Here is a 25,018-nt window from a genome sequence, read left to right as displayed (position 1 = left end):
CAGGTTACTATATTCAGCAAACGTCCATTTATTTAAACAAAATTCACAAAAGACAGAGCTACATCAGTGACAAACTCATGTTTAAGAAAAGATATATATGTATATATACACACACACATACATTTGTTATAGTCCATTATATGCAGTCATCTCTCTCTCACACTACACACACACACACACACACAACCATACAAGAGAAACAACGCTGACATTCCTCTTTACAGATTGTCTGGCAGTGTGGGTAGCTGGTTTATGATTCCATCTTCTGAGGCTTAGCAATAATCAAACCATCTATACAAAAATGAATATCATTACATTACATCACCACTGAGTAAAACGCGTTTACAGCCCAAATTAAACATTTAGCATTTCTAGAATGCATGTACATCTCATGACACTGCAAAGCAGTACAGGGATTTTTCATTAGCTGGAAAACCAAAATGCGATTCCTCTACTTTTCAGAAAACAAATATATTTACATCATTGTACAAAACAAACAGAAAATATGAACATAAAAACGTTAACTGTAGTTTGTAAAATGTATAAAGCAGTGGTGTTAGATTATATACATGTAGCTACCTTTTTAACTGAGTGTGATATATTGATCCATTGAAATGACATATATATGTGTGTTAGCATGTAAAATCCAGTGTTGAGGCATTCAGAGGATATATGACTTAAAGATATGATGGTCAGACATTATAAAATAATCTGAGATTACCTCGCACTGACCTGTCAACATATATTGCTAACATATTTTATGACGGAAGAATAGAGGATCACGTACATCTTTAGGTCTCTGCTGTATTTCAGGATCAACTTATAAAAACATCAGCAGTGCATCCTACTCACACCAACACAACACAAAGTTAAATGACAAAAAAATATATAAGGCATATTGTATTTTGAAGTTTACAAAAGAATCTGTAAACATTTATCACTCAACAACAGCAAAAACATTTTATATGTGGTACAAAGACATGAAGTTCAGTTCTGTGGAAATTGCTGATCTGAGTTGTTATGGCTTAACTATCCCACACAGAGTTCGCTCAACACAGACACTGTGAATTCAGTGAACTCAGTGTAGATGACAAACATGCTTGAATTCTGAGGAAGTAACCAGGCGAGGAATGGCTTGCTCCAACATTAGATGAACCAATATTGATATTAATGAAGGTAAACACAGTGGGTGGAGGCTGAAAGAGGAATGCAAAGCAACTGGAAAAAAATACAACACAGAGTTTTATTTTCCAGGGCTCCAGTTTGAAAAACCAGGGACACAAGTGACAAAATATGTCACCTTTTTAAATTTACAGGTACATTACAACTGCATGGCAGCCCGTAGATACAGTACTACTTAGATATTTTGCAATGAAGATGTCCCACACAACTTTAACTGATCAGTCTGACAATAAAACATTACAGTTTTTGTACATCTTCATTTACAACACCTTCTCTGTCTTTCCCATTCTGTCAGTGTCTTGTAGATATACTCTGCAGCGTTTATTCCTCTATTTCCACATTAAAAGCAGCTTCTTTATTCTCTGTTGATTACTCCAATTTCCTTCCCCTCATCACACCTGCCACTCACTCTTTTCTCTTAATGTCCTCCTCCTTTCTCTTTATCTCCCTCTCCTCTAAATGTAGACACAAATCCTCAAAGTTTATTGCTTCCTGTCCCCACCTTCCTCACCTCTCTCCTCCCCACATGTTGTAGAAAAATATCACAACTTTTTTCCTTTCCTCTTCCCGCCCTCATTCCCTTGATCCTCACTGATATCCTCCTCCCTCTGGTCCATGGCGAGTGTTTCGTCTGCATCGCTGTGGCAATGTGATGCGGAGTGAGGCATCACAGAGCTGTTGTTGTGGCAGCGGGAAGCAGAGCGAAACACCGTGGAGCTGGCAGAGATGGGTGAGGGAGTGTCCACGTCTCTGTCTGGTCCAGAGCTGGAGGTGGGAGATGGAGGGGGCAGAGAGGAAGAGATGGAGGGCTGGAAGAGGAGAGATGACAGAGGAGTTTGTATGTTGCGTAAACGTGACTGTGACTTCTCTTGACTTCTTCTTATTCGACATGTGCATATCTTTATTCTTTGGTTTGCTCAGGTTGTGAGTATATTTACCTGTAATGAGATACTGGACTTGTTGGTCTTCACCTTGACTTTAGCCAGAACCCCTTTAAGTCCAGAGGACCTCTCTGTCATCTCCAGCGCAGCTCTCAGCAGTCTGGGAGTCTCCTGCCTGACATGGGCTGCCGGTACCTGAGGGGGTTCCTTAGCCTCTTCTTTGGGCTCAGGTTTCTTTCCCTTAGTAAGCATCTTCCTGTGGTTGTGACAGTGACTTCAGTCAGACTTAAAAACACTGTAACATCCAGCCAAAGCTGTTAACACTCCATAGAAGTGAAATAAGTAAAAATTTGAGGCTTTGATTATTATGGAAACACATAGTGCCATTCATGCTTAACCTGGCCTTCTTGCGAAGCAGTTTCTTGGACTCGGGGTAGTGGACCAGGATTTCGTTCAGGTCTTTCTTGTCCAGGATGAAAAGATTGGCAAAGCCATGAGCGATCACATTGGCTGTGCGCCTGTTACCCCCACCTACTGCAAGCAAGCTGCCAATCAGAAAGAAGGGAGATAATTGATGGTTTAAAATGAAATTTTCTAAGATTCAAATTTCAATTATAGGAAAACAGAGGTCACTTATACAGCAGGTCTATGTGTCATATTTAGTGTTTTCATGCAAAATCATAAAAAAATGTATAAGACATCTGAAACCAACTGTAACAAAAACAAAGATGAAAGTATGAAAATCTTAAAAATACATTTTGCCCCACAGTTTTATGGTAGATCTGAAATGTGTTAAATGGCAGCTTGAATACACTCTTGTCTTTTTGGACAGTGTGGTCATTTTCAAAACTGCCCCGTTATAAAAATAATCCAGGTAAATAAACAGCAGAGTATATAGCTGACAGCAGGGGGTGGGGTTAAAGGATTAAAAAACGTCACCTGATCTCTCCAAAGACTGATCCTGCTCTGAGGGTGACAAACACGGTTTTCCCATCGGGTCCTCCAACCACCTGCACTTCCCCTGCCTTTATGATGTACATCTCTCGACCCACCTCGCCCTAAGCAACAAAGAGGGGGGAAAACTCAGAGTCATATGGTGAGAAGGAGAGACCAATACACGTCTTCTGCAAACAAAGTACAGGCAAGTTTGCAGACAGTATGTACCTTTTTGCAGACATAATCCCCCGGCAGGTAAACAACAGAGCGTAGGCTTTTCAGCATGTCAAAGATCATCTGTCTGTCACAACCCTGCAAAAAGGGAAAACAGACCAATAAGGGAAAAGAGTGTTTCTGAAGTGCAGTAGTAATGTCTGACTGTCTGCACTGGAGATCTAGATTAGAAGATCTTTCTCTAGTAAGTATTCTATGCCATTCTTTTCTAGCGTTTTTATTCATTCTTACCTGAAAAAGTGGGACTTTGCTCACGATGGAGTAGTTGACGTCTACAGCAATGTCCAGACGCATTTTATCTGGCAACTGAGTCAGCAGCTCCTGCTCATCTGGATGGAAAACAGGAATCATTTTTCAGTGTGACTGAAAGCTCAGATCCACACGTATATATACATGAACATGATACATGTTCTTCTTACCCAGCATGCCTTGAGATTGCCAAGTGTAGTTATACCAAGTTTTGACACGGTTCTGGACGTCTTTGGGGATGCGATACGAGGACATGTACTTAATAGTGTTGTCCATACATGTGCGGTAGTAGGTCTGACCTGCAGTGGCTGCACCAACCACATCACGCATCTGAGAGACAAATGAGACAAAATTAGCCAACTGCAAGATAAAGTTACAGGACATAATTAAAATTTAACACCATTATTGCACAAAGAGATTTATGATGTATTGGAACATATGTTAGGCACAAATGTCTCTGTGTATTTTTGTATATCTACCTGTCCAATCATGATAGAGAAGGCAAAGACTCCAACGAAGTAGTTGATGAGTTGGAAGACAATCTCAAAGAGAGTAGTGGGATCTGGCAGACCCCCAATGGTGATCAGGGTCTTCACCGCAAAGTAGTAACAGCGGATGTAACTGAGCAGAGAGAAAGACAGGAGGCATCGGAAGGAGGCAGAACAAGGAATTGGCTTCAAATCAACGTGATGTTTCACTTAAATGAGCTGTAAAATGAAAGTGAAAAGATGCAACTAAAGTAGACCATGGGAGGTTTAATGTGGGTGGAACGTGTGTGACTCAGTGAGCAGTTCTGCAACTGCTTCTTTAGCTGAGCGGATGTCTTCCTGCAGTTTGCTCCTTTATGTTAAACCCCTTAAGCCTTCATCCATTTTGTGTGTCTGTGTGTGTGTATTCATCCCACCAACCTGTTGCCTTCGCCATTGTACACCCACTTGGTGGATCCCAGTCCTTTAAAGGCAGAGCCCCAGTAGTAGAGACAGGCATTACAGTGGAGACAGTAAAGAAGATAGGTGGTGGTACGGATCACCCTGAGAGACAGAGAGTGAGACAGCAATACATGTGAATACACTGAATATCTAAACCCAGTTATTTGTTCAACTGTGTCTCTGCATGAAGCCTGAGTCATGCGGTGCTTAATAAGGGGTGATTCTTTGTCATAGTTCCTGAAAGTACTTTACCAGTATGTAACGAAGAGGAAGAACAGGACAGTTACCGCCACGTTTAGATACTATAAGGTTGCTGCTGACCTGTAGATGTAGGCTTTGGTCAAGATGGCCTCTAGACGCTCGTTGAACTCGAAGAAGGAGTTGATCTGGAAGGAGTTGAGAGAGAACAGGAAAAAAAGTTTGGTTTCAAAATTGATATAATATTTGATATTTATTGAGAGATATTTAAATAACTGAAAGCTGATTTCCCAAAACAGTTACATGAAGCCTCGGAAATAAACATTTTCCTTTATATTGGTGACAAACTTAATGATACTGTGTTTGATATTGTCACTGTAACACACATTGTTGTGTGTGGCTCAGCAAATTTGATCCATGTGACTGCTGAAAAAGTGGAGGGAGTCTTAGTGTGTTGGTTGCCAGTGTGCTAATATTGTAGGAGACTGATTTTTTTTAAAGGGTTGAATATTGCCTCACCTTCAGCAGCCTGGGTAAGCGGAGCAGAGGGTTGATGCCAGTTTTAAAATAGAAGATCTCCAGAGGAACAAGGCTGACTACGTCAAACTGAAAAACAGGAGCGTATCACCTCACCATGACTGAACTGCAATTAATACGTGAAGCATGGAGGAGTAGAAAATATTCAAAATTCTGCTTTTGTTCTGTTCTTACTTTGAAACGTTTGGTTTTCATGTAATTCTTTCTCATCTCTTTTTTGTCACTCTGTAATGAAAACAAAATGATTACAGATTAATGATCCAAATTATAACACTGTGTTAGTCCGAGCATGAGGTGGTGCTCAGTTACAGTAAAAACTTCCAGCGTCTCACTCACCACTATGTCCCCCCCACGGACAAACTGCAGACGTGGCTGGAAGATGGTGATGTCCAGGATGTAAATGAGGTCACACAGGTAGTCGGTCAGCAGCCAGTAGTAAATATTGTCTGGAGTCTGATAGGGGAAGGCCCAACGCACCGGGATGAACCATGCGTTCCAGTTCCAAGCAAGAGAAACCAGAAACATCCACAGCACGTACATCAGGTCTGCAGAGAGAGGAATTAGGGAATTAGACCACAGGAGAAGAGACAGAGGTGAGGTTAAAGTCAGGATAGACTGGAATCATTCTGTATTCACAGAAGAGAGGTGGTGATCACTAAGCAAGCACCAATACTTTTACAACTAGAGCTCGATGGGAATAAGAGCATGGCAAGTAAGCAGGATCTATTCTGTATTATTAGGCAAAGTATATATTATTTAGAACATGGTTTCTGTGGTTCTACTGCGCTGTACGTTATGGAGAAGGTGGCAGGGTGTGGTGTATTCGGCGGGGTCCTCACTGGTGAAAGGGTCGATGCTGGCAGGGAAACGGTAGTGCATACAGGCTCGTATCCACCGAGGAGCTTTCACCTTGCAGCAGCTGCTAGACTGCTCCTCCTCTGCCTCACTCTCCACTCCTCCTCCTGATGGACCAACCTGTGCCTCCTTCTCTCCCCCGTCCGCCGGCTGCGCTGCAGGAGCAGGCTGAGGAGCTGAAGCCTGAGGAGGAGCTAAAGGGAGGTGATACGGGACAAAAGGGGTCAAAAAGGTCACAAGAACACGTGACAGAGATTTTGAAAACACACAACGTGCTGTTCTTGCCTGAAAAATAGGATGCTAAGAAAAAGGTTGACCATCTCAGACTGGATCAGTGTGCTCCAAATATAAAGGGCACAGAAGTGTTAGTGCTGATATAATATAATATAAATAAACTGATGCATATAAACTGCATTTTTTTAATTTTATCTATATATATAGATCTGAGCTTTCAGCACAAAATGTCAATCAACAAATCTGGAGGCACCCTTGGCCCATCCTTAAGACACCTTCTTTGGGAACCACTGATGTCAGTAATGCTAAGATGCTTTGGTGGGATTAAAGTATTCATCGAGGGATTTATGAGGGACACTGGATTAATGAGGGGAAGGTGGGAGACTGGACAGAAGCAACTACTGCTTCTACTCACCTGTGTGTGTCTGTCACGGGGCAGTTTCAGGTTATTCATTAAGCTTTTTGCGAGTATTAAGGGCTGTCCAAGGTGTGGGTAAGACTTTAATGAGTGGGTGGTTTCCCGGCTGGACAAGGCTGACTCTTTTAACCTGGAATTAAAATGTATTGTAACACCTGCAACTGTCTGTATACAAGCTACTATCTACTTGTATACTTCTGACTTGTGTCATCTCTCACACTTATTTTTTATGTCAGCTCAGCATCAATGTTCAGGTAACAGAGAGAAAAGAAGAGACTCTCACTTACAGGGGATGACGCTGTCTTCATCAGAGCTGTCAGGGTCGATGAGTTTCTCCTTGGCCTTCTCTGTTCTCTCTTTGAACATCCTGACCAGTTCCTGCAGACGCTCGTTCACCACCGTGCTGGTCTGACTGGCTGAAGATGCTGGGCGTTCCTTCAGACTTTGAAATTAAGTCAGAAATAAAATCAGATGTTGCCGAAATTATTTTTATTATTGTGAACATCCATCTTATTCTGTGTGTGTGTGTGTGTGTGTGTGCGTGTACAGTGCTCACACGTCATCTGTGCTGTGCAGGCTGGACTGGCTGGGCCAGGCACGGACAGGGGTGCTTCCTTCGTCATCATCATCTTCGCTTTGAGAATGAAGCCTCCTACTGTTAAAGTTAAGTAAAAACAGCAACATCGCTGGTTCAACTTTGAGACAGTACTGCCTTTGCTATATAACTGTATCGTCTCTTATTTTCTCTTAAACTAAAACCCACTGTGATGTGGCTTTACTGTACACAATGTTACGTGGCATTTGTAAATGCTAATGGGACACACAGGGTCAAATCATTCTCATATACGGTGAGTTCTCCCTAAAAAAATGCCACAAAAACAAAAAAAAAAACATCAACATGCTGCTCTCATGCTAACTCTATATTTGTGATTGTGAGAAATGCAGGTGAATAAACACTAAACATGACGATGTAATGAGTGAATGAGCAAAGACAGCTCTATACAGATGGGATCGATGACAGGTGATGGATTATCACTGGGCAGCACAATGTGTGTGTGAAAAGATGGATGGACACTAATAGATACTTAATAAGGGTTGGATATCTTACATCTTTGTCCAAACAGTCCTACGATTCCTTCCACTACTGTGGTGCATGGTCAGAGCAGGGTTTGAAGTGAGTGTGTGTGTTTACAAGAGAAAGACAAGGAGAGAGAGGGTGTGTGTGTGTGTGTGTGTGTGTGTGTGTCAGGGAAAACATGTTAATCCAAGAAACCAAGAACAAGTGAAGATAAATCACCTACAGTTGTGTAAGTAGGTGACACAGTGATGATGCAAGTGCAAGATTGTAATGCATCTGTTTATTGACTTATGCTAGGTTATGTCAATATATGCCCATACAGTAGCCAAAAGCACAACAATCTGCAAAAGCCATGCACAAGTGAACAGTACCATCACACTTCACAAAAGAACCGCGCAACAGAGGACAAGACAAGAAACACTCAAACCCCTTACAAACAACCGTAACTCTACAATGATTCATGCAACAAACTGTGTGTCTTGTGCTCTGCATAAACCGTATGTGCTGGTTTGCTTGTGTGTGCTAAATGTTGTGTTAGCAGCTCTTACTCTCTCTTATATACAATAAAATTTCACAATCTTGAAACCACATTAAAAGAAATTTTCCTAAAAAAAACATGCACATGCACATACATGGTTTCTGCAGGACACTGAAATACAGACCACAGTAACACTTCAACCAACTCTGGAAAGACTGTACAGCAAGAACATGAACAGCAGAGGGCAGCAGAAGCCATTTCAAACAGAACTAAACAGAGGGAAACTGTGAAGTGATTCATTCCAAAATGATAAATGTATTGATTGAAAATTATAATCAATGATTAGACATAATTCTGCAACTGAAATTTTTATTTACTCATTTATAAGCAAAAGCTTGTTAGCTACGAATATTTAATTTTGCCTCCCTTTGGATAAAAATGCTTCACTTGAAAACAGAGAAGCTAGCACTGTGACAAAGAAGACATCCCAGTGATGCTACTCTCAATCTCTGTGTTATGAAATGTTTTGCTGTGAATGCATATTAGTTATGCACATGTACAGTATATCTGTAGTTTCATTGGTGCAACTGGTCGCTGTGGAAACAAAATGAAAAGCACACTGCCCACTGGAGGCAACTACCACTCAGACAATCCATGCAGTTTCCTTACTCTTTATCTCCTTTACTGTAGATGCAAAGCATGAGGGAGAAAAGAAAGATTAGAAACATTTAAGTGCACACCCAAGTCTGAATTTCTTGAATTCCCATTTCAGAGAAAGACAGTATCTGAAAATCCTGTTCAAATTTTTTAAGTGTGACATTTTAGTCTGTTAGTAATGTGCCAATACACAATTTCCACCACTGCTGAAAAGAAAACATACAAACTCCAAAACAGAAGTAAAATGTTTCATGTTCAGTACTTCTGTAATTTGCTGCTTAAGCAGCCATTTCTCACCTCTGACGACCTCCAGAAGGGGTCACAGGGACAGTGAGCGTGGTAAGTTTGGGGTCCTGTGGGGTGAGAATTTGGGGGATAGTATTCTGTTCCTCTCCTCCTCCTCCTCCTCCTCCTCTTGCTCCTCCTTCTCCTTTTCTCTCATGGTCTGAGTCAACGTCCTCTACATTGACAGCCGGACGAAGGCTGAGGCTGGAACTGTCTGGAGAGGTTGACAGACACAAGACGTTTGTTGTTACTTAGTCTAGGCCATTGCAAATAATGGTATGAACAATATATTAGCACTGAAACATAACAACATAATGATAATAATACTAACATGTTATGCAGCATTGCAAGGGACGAAGCAGGACACCATAACAAGCAGGAGCAGGGCAGTGAGACAGGCTGATTTAGCAGGACCTACATCAGGTTAATGCAAGAGGATCCACCTCTGAACTAGACCGTGTAGACTGCCCCGATAGCTGAGAGGACTAGCTAGCTCATTCAGCAAGCCATTCAGTCCGGCTAATCTGCTTCACAGTACTCTGGCACACTTCTGGATTCTTCTTTAAATAAAAAAAAAAAAAGGTACCAAGAGGCAGTCTGCTTCCTTCCTTCTGCTATACATGCTCTGTCAAAGCCATTCAAAAAATCTTTATAACGTTTTGTTTTTCTTAAAGCTCAACTGAACAAACTAACTTTGGTGGTTCACTAAGATCAAGCATGATTTTATCTGAGACACGACAAAAAAAGGAAACACAAAAACATATAAAAATCCAGCAGCACAACACAAAACAGCTATCGTTTTTACTGACAGCGTGTTCACACTTCAGAACATGTTGTCAGTGAATTTGCCATGACACCTGAACTCAACTGATTAGTTTTTGTACATTTCTTTGTTGATTAATATTTTTAAATAAAGTTTTGTGTAAATCAGCTACTGATTTAAGAAGTTTATTAATCAGATTATAGTTTGCAAACAGGAAACACCTGCATCTGCATTATGACTAACCCCATGAATGTACACAGTATGCAAAGACAGTTAACTTTCCACTGCTTGCAGATTCACCTGCGGGTCTTATTGCTGAAATGTCTGAGTCATCTTCAATGAAGAACGCTGGGTTAGAAAGACCAGACAGTTGGCGGGACGGGGAGTTCAGCTGTGTTGATGGGGGGCTGACAATTGGTGGCAGGCGTGGATAGGATGGCACATTGGGCAGTTCGAGGGTGCTACCATTGGGGGACGATGGAGATGGGGAGCGAGACCGGAGCTGAGGATGGTGAGGAGGAGGGAGAGGGGAATGTCGGACAAGCCGGTTGAGTTCTACATCTTGCTGATTCTTCTGTTTTTGCTGCTGTTGTTGTTTCTTAGGCATCTTGAGGCATAAGGCTGTTGAGGCGGTTCTGGACGTTGAGGAAGTACTGCTGCGCTTGGCTGGGAAACTGGGAGAGCTTCTGTGGGATGTTTGAAAAGCTCTGGGAAAGACTGGACAGACTGGGGCGGACCGAACCCTCTGAGCTTTTGGGCAAAATCTCAGTCAGAGTCTGGGCAATGCTTCGGGGGACCTGTGTGAGTCTGATCTGGGAGAGCTCTTGCCGCAACTCAGGGGGTAGGGTGGGTAAGTACTTGGTCACGTCAGAGAACTGGGTGGGTAGCTTAGGCATGGGGGGTATTTTAGGGGGGGAGATGCCGTTCTCTTTGAAGAAAGCGTTGATATTGCCGAGGCACTCTGAGGTGTGAGGAATGCGCATCAGGCAGCTCTTAAATGCATCACAGCTGACTGGAGCTATAGAGGAGACAAGTGGATAGGCAGATTTACAGTTAGGCAACAGATAAGCAAGGTGGGAGATGGGAACTGTTGACAGTCAAACAGCAATGTGAGACAAAATGACAATGTCAGACTTGTAGTAGACAGTAAGATAGATAATGATTAAGCCAACGGGTACCAGATTACATGCACAGTAAATTCTGAGCCTGACAGAGGGCCACAGTGAAGAAACCAAATACAGTGGTGATTGTCTAGATGTAGAGAAACATTTATGAGTTGGTTAAGCAGCTTGTGAGTTCAACACAACACAACACAACCAGTCAGTCAGACATACAGGCAGTAATATGACAGCTCTAACCACATCCATTTATAGAATCTGTGATTAGAAAGATCTTCCTGATGAAAAAAAAAAAGCAAAGATGATAAAACAGGGTAGTACATACCACCACAGCCATCCCCCGTAGCTTCCTCCTCCTGCAAAAAGCACAAAGCATATGAATGAATGGCACCAGACTGATGAGCGACAGTTGGGCTATGTGAACATACAGTAAGTGGACTGGTAAAAATGAAATAAAAAAATAAATATTTTTTTCATTTTCATTAATTGTTGGTACAACATCAATTTAGAACAGAAACCCCTCTTTACCAGAGACGTTGTAATATGTCTGTTTTCAGTGAGTTAAACTAACTGTCACATGTTCACTGTACATATTCAACCTGTGGACATTACTTTTTCAGCTGCTTTCTCAGTGTTGGTGCCTTGACCGTCTTTCTCTGCTTTCTGTGGCTGCTGAGTTACAGGCTCAGCTTCTGAACTGGCTTCCTGGGACTTAGTCTCTGGTTTTGGATCCGGTTCCGCTTCTGGTTGAGGTTCAGATTGAGGTTCAGGCTCTTGCTCCGGCTCTGGCTCTGGTTCAGAGGTCTTAACTGGTTCAGGACTTGGAGGTGGAGAGGGGGAAGTCCGATGTGGCTCTGCTTCCTCTTTTGGCTCTAGATGATTTTTAAATTGTACATTTCATGACATTTAAATACTGATATACTGAACTGTCTGATTTTTTTTCTACATTCTCTTTTGAGAGGAGGATACTGTCAATTCAAAAGGAATAAACAACTATAACAACAGCATGGGCAGTCGTGTGTGTTTTGATCCCGACCTGGTTCTGTGACGGTAGGTTCTTCAGTCTCTTCCCTCTGTTCCTCCTCAGCAAGACTCTCCTCCTTTCTGCAGGACAGGACAAGGGACAAAATAGTCAGACATTTCATCAATCAGACTGTCTGACAGCATGGAAGGCTCCACACTGGGCCCACTGCTCACCATTAATAGAGTACAACAGTACAGTACAGTAAGCAATGGACATGATGGTATTAGAATTTACATGGTTCTCTTCAAGCAATCTTGGGAAGTAAAGTTAATATATTGAACACAGGAAATCTTAATACTTTTCCTAATAATTAAGATTGACCTATTTACATGGAACTGTAATCTGTTTGCGTGGCCTTTTCAAATCTTGTTCACACCCTCTGAAAATGGTGATTTGGACGCATTTTTGCAGGTTAGAAATGCAAAAATGTGGCTCACTTCTAAAAGTGTATGCCAGTGTATAAACAACCAACTATGATTATGTTATAATAATAAAAAAATTAAACTGAGCTTCAAGACCCATGGTAGCTGTACATTGCTGAAAGAACATGAGAATTATTTGTATTTTATTTTATAGCATATTGTCCTAGGTTTTAGCATTGCCTATTTACAGTATGCAGAACAAATTTACGGTATGTTTCAACACGTTTAGTTAACGTGTAATGTGTTGAATTGTAGATCCAATGGCGCCAGACAGATGTGACAACAATGACACATCATTTTATAGACTGCACTTAAGATGGTTATGAATAAGCAACGTGACTGATTCGTTAAAGTGGTTTCTCTCTTCACTTCTGTATTGACTAATGGCCTGTATGCTAGAAACAGAAGACAGTAAAGTTTGAACTCTACTGTGTGACCTGGTAGTTAGTGTTTTCTCTCTGTTGTTAGCATAACTGACCTGGTGACCACCTGTAACGGGCAAGCTTATATAACGCTAACTATCTGTTTACAACAGGATAGTAAAAGTTAGAGTTGAGTAACAGGTCAGACGCATTCATTTCATAGCTTAAACTGTGTTAGTCAAAAAAAAAAAAAAAAAAAAAAAAAAACCCGCGACGTTTTCACACGATACTCACTTTCAGTGTCAATATTCATGCGCGTTTACCACCACCGGTCCCGACTGAAAATGTCCACGACAAGTAACACAAACTCGGCGGTGGGGTCGTGTAAACCAAATCAAGTGAGTTTAGACATGTTTAGAAAAACAAGAGCGAAGATACTCCGTTATGTCTCCGTCCATCGTGTTCCCTGCGTTTCCAGACGTGAAGCAGCCGCAGCAGCAGGTGTTACCGGGGGAACCGTTGAGAGGAGGGGGGGAAGGGGCTGTTGCCAAGGTAAGCTGTGGTTGCTAAGGCACGGTGGTGTGTGATGCTGAGGCAGCGCGCGGTAGAGATCACATAACGAGAACCCACGGGATTTGGAGCGAGAGCGGGCAGCCAAATGGCTGTGATACGGGCTGTGTAACCTACATCTGTGGCTGGATCAGCATGAGCGTGAGAGCTTAACTGGAACTGGGGATACTGGGCCTGTGGGGCCTCTTCAGTGTTGGATGCTAAGTAAATTTATTCAAGTACTGAATAAACTACTACTAGTACTACTAAGTATCACTTAAGGTACTTGTACTGTACTTTCATATTATATTACTTTTTGATACTGTAATCACGTTTTTTTTTAACTTGAGAAAAATTTTACTTGAGTCTGTTTTATGTTGTACTTTTTTTAACACATCAAATTGTCCTTACGGCAGTTTGTAAGTTAATTCTGTCATTTAAAACATTTCGAAATGAATGCTATAAACTTTGTTATTTAATTAGCACACCACAAGGGAAGTAGGATACAAATTCTAGGTGAGTGAGCTAAGTGTCCTACAGAGGACTTACTCTGTGACTTTACTGTGCTCTAATTCGCTCTCGTCTTCTTGTGGCACTGGCAGCCTGGTTATAGTAAACACACATTGTCACATCACTTCACCAGGAGGCTCCCATTGAGAAAAACACAAAAACACACACAGTTGCTCTCTGTTTCTCTAAATGGGCACACAGTCTTACTCGACTTCAGGCTCCTCCAGCAGTTCTTGACTGCCCAGCGAGAGTTTGATGGACTGTCCCTCACTGGCCATCTGTCTAATGGCCATCTCAGCTGTCTGTCTGGCCACCTCCTCAGCCATACGTGCCATCTCCATGCGCTCCTGCAGGAGACTAAAGAGAGACAGGACACACTGATATGATGAATGCTGTGCAGTAAATGTTTGCAATGTGGTAGATTAAATTTTAGATATCTTCCTCCTTATTGCAGAGACTTCAGATCCCACAGCAAAACCTTCTGGACAAGCACCAAATCAGGTTAATATTCCACCTTTGACCTCTTGTTCTCCATCTCTCTTACCGTTCCTCCATGGTAGCCAAAGCTACACCTTCAGCCTCCTTCTTGATGCTCTCAATAAATGGCGTCCAGCGGCCTGTCTGAGTCTCGGCATCTTCCTGAGATATTTTTGTCACACACTCAGATGCTTCAGGTTCTAGTTTGGCAGTTTCACACTTCTGGGACTGCACGGATGCCATGGACATTGAATTGGATTGTGTCTGGTGGGTTGCTTCCTGCTGTTGGTGTGCTGTCGGTGATGGTGGAGTCAGTGATGTGGACAGCGGTGCAGCTTTGGAAGAACGGTCCTCACGTTTCTGCTGCTGACCCTCGTTGTCTGACTCCACGTCTTCTAATACCATGTCAGGTTTGAGTTTGGATGAAGCTACAGGAGGGTGACAAGGGTTGATTGGTGTGTGAGGCACAAGAAGTATGTGATTATTAATTCTCAATATGTGTGAACGCATATAACAAGCTGGATTTGATTTAATGATAGTAATTTATACATTTACTTATTTACTGTAAAGGGATTCAGGCAGGACTGGGACAGGTCTGCTTATAATACAGATTTCTGCATTTGTATGTGACAGGTAGACTACCAGCTCAGGTCTCTACATGCTCTATCACTTGTGTGAGGTTTTTATTGTCAGACTTCAGTTGTTGTCTGTGTAAGGTAGGTTATTAAGAAAAACACCACATAAACCATTTCACGCTGAATCTTTATTATTCCTGCAATATCCTTAGATTACAGTCTATGATTATATTAATGTGTCCTACCACCTTGTCTGTGTGACAGTCAAAATGTTTTCAATGTGAGCCAGTATGGTTCTTAAAAATCAAGCCAAACCCCCTGAATCAACACCACGCCACATACCCAGGCCACATTTCACAGTTCAAGGCCATACATACAAATCAAGTGGATCACAGCAGGCATTAAACTGCATGCAGTACTCTTAAAACCTCAGTCAAACCCCTGGAAAAGCTTGCATGTTCTGTAACATGATCAAGACCCAAATTCAACTCGACTTTCGTTGCGCATAGAAAATATAAATTTAAGGAATGAGACTTGTAGATGCAAGCAATCTATATCTACAGTAAATGTCAAGTATAAATATAAATATAAATTATACTTTGTCCACATATCATAAATGAACATAGCTGCCATTTAATCATTATTTCCAGATTTTTGTCGGAAAAGGAAAATAATACATTTTATCCTGAGAGATTACTGAAAAAAAAAATTATATTTGAATGCATGACCAGTGCATCTCCAGCTTTCTTTTTTCCTGGATGTTCTTTTGTTGGATGTGAAAATGGCAACATGAATATATAGTGTACCATAGGCTAAAGCACAATAAAGCAAAATAAAGATATGTATGAAATCCTTTGTGCATGAAACCTACAGTAATTTCAAGTAAATTACTAAATATTTCTGTATCAAACAGAAAATGTGCAAATTCAAAAATCACAAAGACTGAAGACAAACACACGTCTAATCACCTACAGATAATACAGTACACATTTTAGTTACAGAAGCTGTAATACATTCATATGAAACTGTACTGGGTACAGTAAGGTGAGTTGAATATATCTCTATATTCTTTAAGTATTTTACAGCTGCCCAGAGTTTCTGTACTGAGCTGCACGCTGTACAGCAACTGCGGCCCTGCCAACAGTACAATATGTCTATTGGTGTCTGTCTGTCTGTCTGTCTGTCTGTCTATCTATCTCTGTATGTGTGCAGGAATCAGAGCATCCCCCAGTCGTCTCCTCCTGCTGTTTAAGGGGCTCACAGCGCCTTCCCCCCTGAAACAGAAGGAGAAGAGGGACTGAGTTAGGCTCCGACCATCCGACCAAAACACCTCTTCAAAAACTATGGGGGGAAAAACAAGAGGGTGCTTCAACAGAAAACACATGTACAGTAATTTCCCAATATGTAATGCAGATCCACTGGAGTTACTCAAGACGAGAAAAATAAGCACCCCATGTTGTTAAAGAGATGTTTTCTTCTGCTAGTTGTAGGCTTTATTCTTTAGCAAGTTAACAGTTTTCTCGGAAAACATTATATATTATAGATCCACTTGACTGAACTGTGAAATGTGGCACTTAGGAAGAGTGGTGCTGGGTTTTCCATTACTACATGACATTGTAACCGTGTGAATAAAACCTCAACTCACCCTTCTGTAGAACTTCAGCTGCACCCTGAGAGCAACAATAAAAAAAAGAAACAGCAGTTGTAGGAGATGAATCACTATCAATATAGGTAATCTAGGAAAATAACAGCTACAAAATGAATGGTAAAGAAGAGGCTGACAGGCTGAAAGACAAGAAGAGGTGAAGGAAGAAAGAAGCATTAATTTTATTACCAAAACGTACCTCCGCATCATCTTTGGATGGAAGGGCAGGTTGAGGCATCTTCAGGCCCAGTCCTGACACGAACCAGCCAACCACACTGTTAAGAGGTAAACTGATGTAACTGTATGTACTTAAGCTGTTACACACTTTAGTGTAGTTTCTGGATGCAGAGACATAGAATAGGCCTTTTTTTATGGAAGACATTTTTTCACAGCTGGAAAAGCAGATGTGTAAATAATAAAATTAGAAATAGCTTGATTCCATTTAGCTGCTGTTATGCATGCTGGCACACTGTCACACTGTTTAATATAACAAAGCCATTCTCAGATACACTAGTGCTTTGCCTTCAATGACAAAGTCACCCATAGACTGTATAAAACATGAACGTAGCACCCGTGACGTCACCCATCAAGTGATTCTCACTGCCGAAACCTACAACTCCCCCCTTGTAACCAATGTCTGCTGTGAACACTCTCTCAGCAAGAAAACACATAATCTGACTCAATTATCCAAATTTTCCCAGAGAAGATAATTTGTCATTTTTATCTTGTGGGTAGAAAATAACCTCCTCTCATTAAAAATGACAGTGAGGGATCAAAACATACCTTGAGGCCTTGCTGTCCGTATCAAGTGAGATTCCACTGAGAGATTCAGGTGGTGGAGACAGAACTTCAGAGTAGAGAGAGAGAGACGTAAAGGTCAGTGTGCAAAGTACCATAGAAAACATGCATCAAGCCCTCAAACTCACACAATGACTCTAATATAGATCTTTAGACTTTAGATAAGGTACAGGTGATATTTTCATTCTGCATGTGACTGTCTTTGCCAGAATGTGGGTTTGTGCCATGGGTAAATTCAAATGGAAATTTATGGATCTGTGTGTGCTCATATTTACATGTTTGAAGGTATGAGATTGTGTGTGTGTGTGTGTGTGTACTTTTGTCCAGAGAGGAGCGGGAGGACTTGGTTGATGGCTCTATGGGTACAGCACCAGGGGGCAGTATAACTGGCTGAGGGATGATCTGCTTTATCCAGTTCACCATGCTGCATCAGAGAAAGAGAAAGTTCAGCCTTTAACACACTTTCAGTTCTTTTAACTACCTTGCTCCAGTGCAGGTGTGTTTTTGATTCATGGTACAGGAAAGCATGCACACCATCAGCGTTGAGATGCAGCAGATCAAACTACGCTATTTTGTTATGTTAAAGTTCAGTGTGTGTGGTCAGAGGTGATTTATACTCACTTGGGAGGAAATTGAGGGGTCAGAGACTCTACCTCCGACACCTCGTCATCTGACACCATCTCCACCACTGGGATGTGTGGGAGGGGATCACAATCTGGACAGACAGATGAAACAGACAACGCTGTTAGGTTGGGAAATTACTGAGAGGTGATCAGAGATCAAAGGCGAATTTACTCTGCTTTAACATAACAGATTACTTTTTTGATATTTACAAATAAAAGAGATGATATTCACACGTACCCATTCATGCATCAAATTATAGCCTCTGCCTATGTGCAGTACTTTCATGATAAATTGTTATTTAATCATCACCAGTCAAACATGATGAAGAAACATACCTGGCATTGTTGCCACATCGTAGACCTAAGACAGCAGAGAAAAAAATGCATTTCAAGTCAAACCAACAGAGAACAGACTGTGTTCAGTTTATCATTCTTTATGGTAATTAATAGTTGTTTTAAATTAGAAAACATAATTTAATAATAATTTATCTCTATTCTCACAGTATGTGAGTTAATAGTAGGCCAAAGGGGGACTATAACTGAGGCTCTTGTTGGCTCTGTCTTATTTGCCACAATAATTTGATGATTTCACATGAAAAAACAGCTAAGATGTCATTTAAATCCTTCTTTAATTCAACCTTAAAACACAGAGGATTGGATGTGTATTTTACTGGATCACATACATCATTAGGAACATTAAATAAAAAGGTTTTGTCTGAGAAACAGTGGACAGGATGCTTATAACTGCAGCTCCAAAGCCTCCAGGTAAGATAGTTGTCTCACGAAGAGTCTGGTTTAAATAGCAGTGAAGTTAATGAAGGGGTTTAACCCGGCTAAACCCCCCCCCCTGTGGATACCTTTATAAGCTTAATCCTTACACATGATTAGTCTTATAAGCCTGTGGAACAATATTAAGTTGCTTGAGTCAAACGTCACAGAGTTCAAAGACACAGATTGTCTTGATGCTGATGGGCTGAATTACATGGCTGGTCTTACCTGTTGACTCATGTATGAGTAATAGTTGATTTCCTTGGAACAGATTGCTCCTTTTATGTTGGTCTGAAGAGAAAAATTCTGAATACGGTTGTGGGAAGACCCCACCTTTGATTATACCGTATGAAGGGTTTCTCAGTGTTTGCTTGTGATAGGAAAAATTGAAGATTTTTTATTTATTTTTTGCCAAGTAAGTTCAAGGTTGCATTGTGCTGTTGCAATGTCTCAGAGTAGCTTACAGTCTGAATAGACAAATAAATGAATTCCTTTGTGTCTCACCTCAGTGTGTTCATCATTGTTGGTGTCGTTTGTCTCTTTGTACTTTTCATCAGGCTGAGGCAGCACCTTGGTCAGACCCTGAGTCACCCAGCCCATCACTCCAGACCTGGGACAGAAAAAACCTTTAATTTACATTTGATAGATCACATTTTTCTGTAAACATCCTCTATCTTTCTGGTCTTACTGTACCTTTCTCCATCTTCTCCCGACTGGTAGATGGACAAGAGGCAAGAGGGAAAAAAAAGACAAGAATCAGAAAAAAATAGAGGCATACGCTTCACCTGCAGGACAGAATAGATGATTTCTAGTTAATTTCTACCAAATCTCTCCTCTTCACATGACGTCTTTCTCTCCATCGTTCACAACTATGAAAATACTAATACACAGATTGAACTCCCTTGTTAAAATTGCTTTTCGTGAGAATTTATAGCATTGAAGCTATGGAAGGCGGTTATTATCGTTAATATTGTGGTGGGGCAGGTTAGCTGCTGTGGACCACATGTCGACTCTAAACACTCACCCTGGCATCAGAGTTAGCCCTGCTGAGTCGAGGGGAGCCAGAGGGCTGCGGCAGAGCGCTGACGAACCCATTTGACAGCCACCCTAACACCCCAGCCTGGGTCTGGCTGTAGAGGAGGTTAAGAAGGATGAGATGAGCTCAATGTGTTAACACATACACACACTCATTAACACATTCAAATGAGCTGATGGAAAGTGAAATTTACCCGTCCTCTGAAACCTCATCTGTGTTTTTCAGTGGAGGACTCTTCACTGTTAGAAAAGTTAGAAACAAGAAATACTGTGAAAAAAATGCTTGCACATACAGTAAGCAGATAACTCTTTTGTAAACAAATCTATGGAATATACAGTACAAATAGTCTAAAGCGAGTTGAAAACAATGCTCACCGTCTCTGTTTTTAGGTGGGTTCTGTAATGTCAGTGAGACAGAGAGAGAAAAGAGTCAGAAGAAATACTCAGAAAATACACTCTGTGTGTGATAATGTGTGTGTTTGTGAGCACGTTATCGTACAGCAGCAGGAGTCTTGGCATCTTCGTTTGTCCCAGGAGCTTCAGGGGGTTGGGGGACCACTTTCACCACCCAGTTAAACATCCTGTTGAACACACACACACGCACGCACACACACACACAAATGCACAGTTAGTCTCTTCACAAGCCCTTCATCAAACATTGTTGATAAAGCTAATGATAATTCCTAATAACTCTTTTCTCGTGGGGTCATTAAAGCAGCCACTTCATCTGTCAGATAGAGAGCTCTTAACTGGAGCTAATGAGGTCTGATGACGAACGTTCACCTGCTTCGTTTTCGCTTTTATCTCAGGAGAGATTTTTGGCCTGAAAATTTCTCTCTATGATCGTAACACTTTTTTTTCCATGCGAATCTTAAAAATTGTTTAAGAATCGTTTTTCATCAGACGCATTTACAAACATTTGCAGTGGTATGTGAAGCCAGGAATAAGAGTTAGAAAACATTAGTCGAGTAAAGTTGGGATCTTATTTCACAGATTAAATTGGTTTGCACTGTAAACTTGACTTTTCACTTTCACTCAATCCATCAAGTAAGTCAGAGAAGAGATAGAAATCAGGATGCTGTCTTTTATGCAAACCTGTTGGAGTCAACAGACAGAGGACGCTAAAAGACAGAGGGTCAGAAGTTAACCTCACCCAGGCAGCAGTGCAACATAAGACAGGAACAAGTCACAAACGTAGAGGGAGAGGAAATTATAACTGGCCCAGCAGCACACTGATTCAAGACAGAGATTTACAGAGCCAGCAGGAGTGCCACTCATCTGACCTAATCTCAAATGTGCGTATTATCCGCTGTGACAGTTTATCAGCCTGTTGAGCTAATCCACTTCAGCAAAGGGGCAAAGAGCCACTGAACCTGCAAGACGTCCTGGTAACAGACCACAGCACACAGATCGAGGGGGATCAGGACAGCAGACAAACACAATGACTGATTCTAAAGGTCAGAACCAACCATAGTCACAGTTTGGTCGTAGAGCTGGAGTCCCTGAGTCTGCCTAGTGTAGTCATCATATACTTTATATATCACAATAAATTCAGATTACAAAAAGTATTTGGGGAAAATAAAGCATAAACATTCTTTAAAAAAAAGTTTTTAAAATGTCTAAAGTCTTAATTTTCTCCGATGTTTTATACCTGCATCTAAACTATTACAGTTCTCTTGGGGTAAAATGTACGCCCTAGAATCACAGATATTTTCTTTTTTAAAAATGGCCAGGAAGAAGCTGGAATTCACATTTGGAAGTCACATTTTTTTAGTTGCAGAAGTTTCTATGAACAATCTGTTCCTGGAAAATCCACATGCAAAGCTTCTTTACAAAGCAGTTTGACCTGTTGTTGTGATCCCACTGTGATTCCTGACACACTCTCCCAGTCAGCAGAGATCACAGGGGCCTCTCCCCTGGCCTAATCTCAGATTCACAGTATAATACTGAAGGCCTGGAACAACTCCTGACATATGTCCCCATCAGCCTAGATCTTTTTCAGTTTTCAAAAGAACATAAATCAAGAGGAGGACACCTTGATGATATAATTCTTCATCTACTGACAGTGTTGGAAGGATTGCATTAGTTTAGGCTTCAGGCATCTATAAATTCCACTGTCCTCAGAAAAGGCCAGGCAGACACACTCTCACTAGCAAAAACCACAAGCTCTATATTTCTTCTACAAACACCACGCTTCACCCACTGTGTCTAAACTAAGACACTGATCATCACATCACTAATCGCAGATCAGCGCTCAGGTATTAATTTTACCATCCATGCATGCAATTATCCATACACAAAGCTGTGTATTTCTTTGTGCGCACAATAATAGACTTGTTTTCCTTACCTGTGTGTCTACAGGTGGCTCTGCATACCGGTGGTGTAGAGATCCAGAGTGTGGCAGAGCCAGCACAAGCATGCTGGGATTTCCTCGGTGGCTGCCTGGGGCTAACGGGATTAACCAGCACCACCTGAAGGTCAAGGCACAATCCTGGACTGTGAGCAATCTCTCACAGATTAACTGTAACCTATAAACTTGCTTCCACCCTCCCTCCAGGTAAAACAGCAACAAACAATAAGTGGTGATTTCCACCTCCACAAAGCCACAGACTCAAGGGATTTGTGACAGAAAGTGAAAATGCCCCTTTTTTCCACCAGGTGCAGACGGCAACAAGTGAAACGGTACGAGGTGCAAACCAGGTATTTGTTATGTGATGACATCTGGATCATGATTTTTTTTGTATTACACCCTGCTTCTCTGCAAAAGAAGGGAACGTTTTGACATTTTTTTTCCCATTTTCCTGTGGGTATAATAATGTTACAAAGAAGAATTAAAAATGTGTATAGTCAAAACACGTCTCTTCTCTGTCCTGTATGCACAATGAACTTGTTGGTACATATGGCAGCTTGAATCCGCTGCTTTCCCCTCCAACATCTCTCTTCCTTATTATGTCCTATCCCGTCCTCATTACAGTTTTATCCCCAGCAAGCGACCAGCTTATTAGTCAGTCTCAGGGTCTGACCAGGGCTCTGTCTATGCTGCTCTGTCTCTATCTGCTCTATCTGTCATGAAGATGAGTTTTTTTTTTCTCTATTTGTATGAATGCATCCAGTTTTCCCTCCAATATGGCCTTAAATGTTTAACACAAGAAGAGGAAAGTAACTAAGTTCCTTGAGTATTGTATTTGAGTACAATTTTTACACACTTCTACTTTTCTAGACTACTTCTGTTTTACAGAAAGGTTACAAAAATGAATACAGATGTGTGCAGCAAATTTTGTTTTTTCTCCCTTTCTACCTCATTAATCACCCGCTCTCATGATCCTTTTGTAAGGACCTTTGTAAAGCCCAGTTGTAAACCACTGGACTAACCCTGTATAAAGCATTCAGTATTGTCCACCTCAACCACCTGCAAAATATTTTTTATGTTTTGGTGTTTCAGGATGTAACAATATATCAGTAACAATAAGCCATTTTTCTGCAGAGGCTTTACTTTTGATACTTCATGTTTTTGTTGTTAGTACTCATGTAATTTTACTCAAATGGGGATTTGAATTTGGTCTTTCCAGTTAAAATAAAAATAAAAGTCAAATATCGTCCACACGTCTGTTACTATTTAACAATAAACGTGGGAAGCCCAAGGGTGGATTTAAGTGTGTGGAAAAAAAGAGAAAGAGAAAAGAAGAAGAGGAAAGGAGGTTGGAGAGGACGAGAGAAAGCATTGCATGATGCCTGATCCATGGCTGTCCTCGCTAATTGACCGACTTGTAAACAGGACATGGCACATTTACTGTCATGGGATGTATCGTGATAATAAAAAATAGCTGCTGTCATGGACAAATTTATCCAAACAAACAACCTGTGTGAGCACCAGGTAACGTATGGGAAAATTAGACAGCGTAGGTTTAACAGTCAGGTAGGTAGTCAGAAAGCCACAGAGAGGTAGAAAACCACACACTAGGTCAGACAGTTGGAGATACATCACACCACATCCAGTGAGGCCTGTTGTTGTGTTTGAGAATGGGAACTCCAGAACAATTTATGGCGCTGATGAGGCAGGAGGCAGTGGACAGATCCCATTATCAGCTCAGTAAGGGATAAGCTGGGAGAGCAGGTCGATGACACAGACCCTTGGTCCTTGGCTGGAATATGTAGCACCACACTGGCCTCAATCCTAATTGAACATCTGGATAAGAAAGAGGACAGTTGGGTGCAGTTTGGGGAAAGACTCAGGAGAGAGGAAGAGAGTGAAGCTGAGTGTGCGTGTAAACTGTACAACCATCTCCAATTTGGGGGAAAATCACAGATGCTCATACAATATTTATTTTCCTATCAAATGCTTTGATATTTAATTGAATGTTACAGAAATAGAGAAGAGCAATAGACCACAGATGTTTGAGAGTAAATGAGTAAATGAGGAAAAAAAAAAGCGATGAAAGACATGAAAGAGAAAGCGGGTGCAGCCATAGTGGATGATCTGTGATGGAGGCTAATCCTGATTACCTCTGACACAAAGACACGCAGGAAGGTGCTCTCACTCACTCACAACAGACAAAGGATATCGTGCATGGATCTCATGTGTGTAAAGTAGCACACATACACACTCTATACACATTACATCTGTACAGTGGTACTCAGTTATGCCGTAATATAAAAGTATGCAAGTAAAAATTGTCATTATACAAAATGTTGTATACAAAATGTATAGTTGTGGCCAGTTGTGGTAGAACTAATTTTAATTACTTTATGCACTTTCTATAATCACGTTTTGTAACCAAATGTTTTGAACACAAACTTTTTTCTGAAGTCAATTCATCCGACTGTTTTATTTACTAGTTATTATGCAGGGTTGCTATCATTAGCATGTAAAATACAGTGGGATGTATCAGTATACAGAAAGTTACACCACCCAACAGTATTTAAAATATCTGGGATCAGCTCCGCCTCAGTCAGCTGCGTTAAAATGCTGCATTCATGTTGACGCACTGTTACTCATCATCCAGTGGCACTAAATATAATAAATATGACAAGGAGAGGCCACTCTGCTGCATAACTTGCACTTTTAACTTTATACTGCATACATTACATTTAGCACTTATTAATTACATGCTCTGTTTAAGCTCATTTGGAATGCAGCACTTTTACTTACCACGCGTACAAAGACATGTTTTTAAAATCAGGTTTTACTCTTACTTTCT

General features: G+C 41.1%; 2 protein-coding genes across 3 annotated transcripts in view; one reads left to right on the top strand and one right to left on the bottom strand.

The window, feature by feature from the left end:
- The window catches only part of elmo3 (engulfment and cell motility 3), a 36,549-nt gene extending 28,643 nt beyond the window's left edge, over positions 1–7,906 (top strand). Inside the window, exon 22 of one of the 2 annotated variants that reach the window (XR_005894080.1) lies at positions 7,870–7,906. The gene's annotated coding sequence lies outside the window, so the exon portion shown is untranslated. Of the gene's footprint in view, positions 1–7,169; positions 7,199–7,869 lie in introns of those variants that run through there. The other variant, XR_005894079.1, reaches the window with a different exon arrangement.
- LOC121181929 (cyclic nucleotide-gated cation channel beta-1-like) lies at positions 804–20,400 on the bottom strand. Its single transcript, XM_041038160.1, has 38 exons — positions 20,320–20,400; positions 20,196–20,217; positions 20,015–20,060; positions 19,810–19,915; positions 19,479–19,498; positions 19,290–19,395; positions 19,014–19,076; positions 18,354–18,378; positions 18,016–18,109; positions 17,712–17,818; positions 17,380–17,443; positions 16,796–16,871; positions 16,597–16,621; positions 14,444–14,804; positions 14,107–14,256; positions 13,939–13,992; positions 12,069–12,136; positions 11,645–11,904; positions 11,358–11,388; positions 10,556–10,932; positions 10,215–10,416; positions 9,164–9,269; positions 7,210–7,308; positions 6,941–7,095; positions 5,986–6,195; positions 5,483–5,691; positions 5,321–5,371; positions 5,129–5,215; positions 4,733–4,797; positions 4,391–4,513; positions 3,962–4,103; positions 3,653–3,812; positions 3,465–3,562; positions 3,228–3,311; positions 3,003–3,121; positions 2,462–2,608; positions 2,121–2,319; positions 804–1,991 (listed from the first exon to the last, which is right to left on the bottom strand). Exons 1-38 carry the CDS (start codon positions 20,398–20,400, stop codon positions 1,725–1,727), a joined length of 4,659 nt encoding a protein of 1,552 aa, XP_040894094.1. The 3' UTR covers positions 804–1,724.
- Between the last annotated feature and the right edge of the window lie 4,618 nt (positions 20,401–25,018).

The sequence above is a fragment of the Toxotes jaculatrix genome, chromosome 5 (assembly GCF_017976425.1).
Source record: "Toxotes jaculatrix isolate fToxJac2 chromosome 5, fToxJac2.pri, whole genome shotgun sequence".
Taxonomy (NCBI): domain Eukaryota; kingdom Metazoa; phylum Chordata; class Actinopteri; family Toxotidae; genus Toxotes; species Toxotes jaculatrix.
This window is presented reverse-complemented; position numbering and strand designations above follow the sequence as displayed.

What these genes read in the sequence shown, in the direction of transcription:
- LOC121181929 (XM_041038160.1), bottom strand. Translation starts at nt 20,400, where the DNA reads ATGTTTAACTGGGTGGTGAAAGTGGTCCCCCAACCCCCTGAAGCTCCT. An exon ending in ACCCCTCAATTTCCTCCCAA is followed by an intron (nt 17,819 to 18,015) that starts GTGAGTATAAAT and finishes TCTCTGATGCAG; the next exon opens with CATGGTGAACTGGATAAAGC. An exon ending in AGCTGAAGTTCTACAGAAGG is followed by an intron (nt 14,805 to 16,596) that starts GTGAGTTGAGGT and finishes ACCCTCCTGTAG; the next exon opens with CTTCATCCAAACTCAAACCT.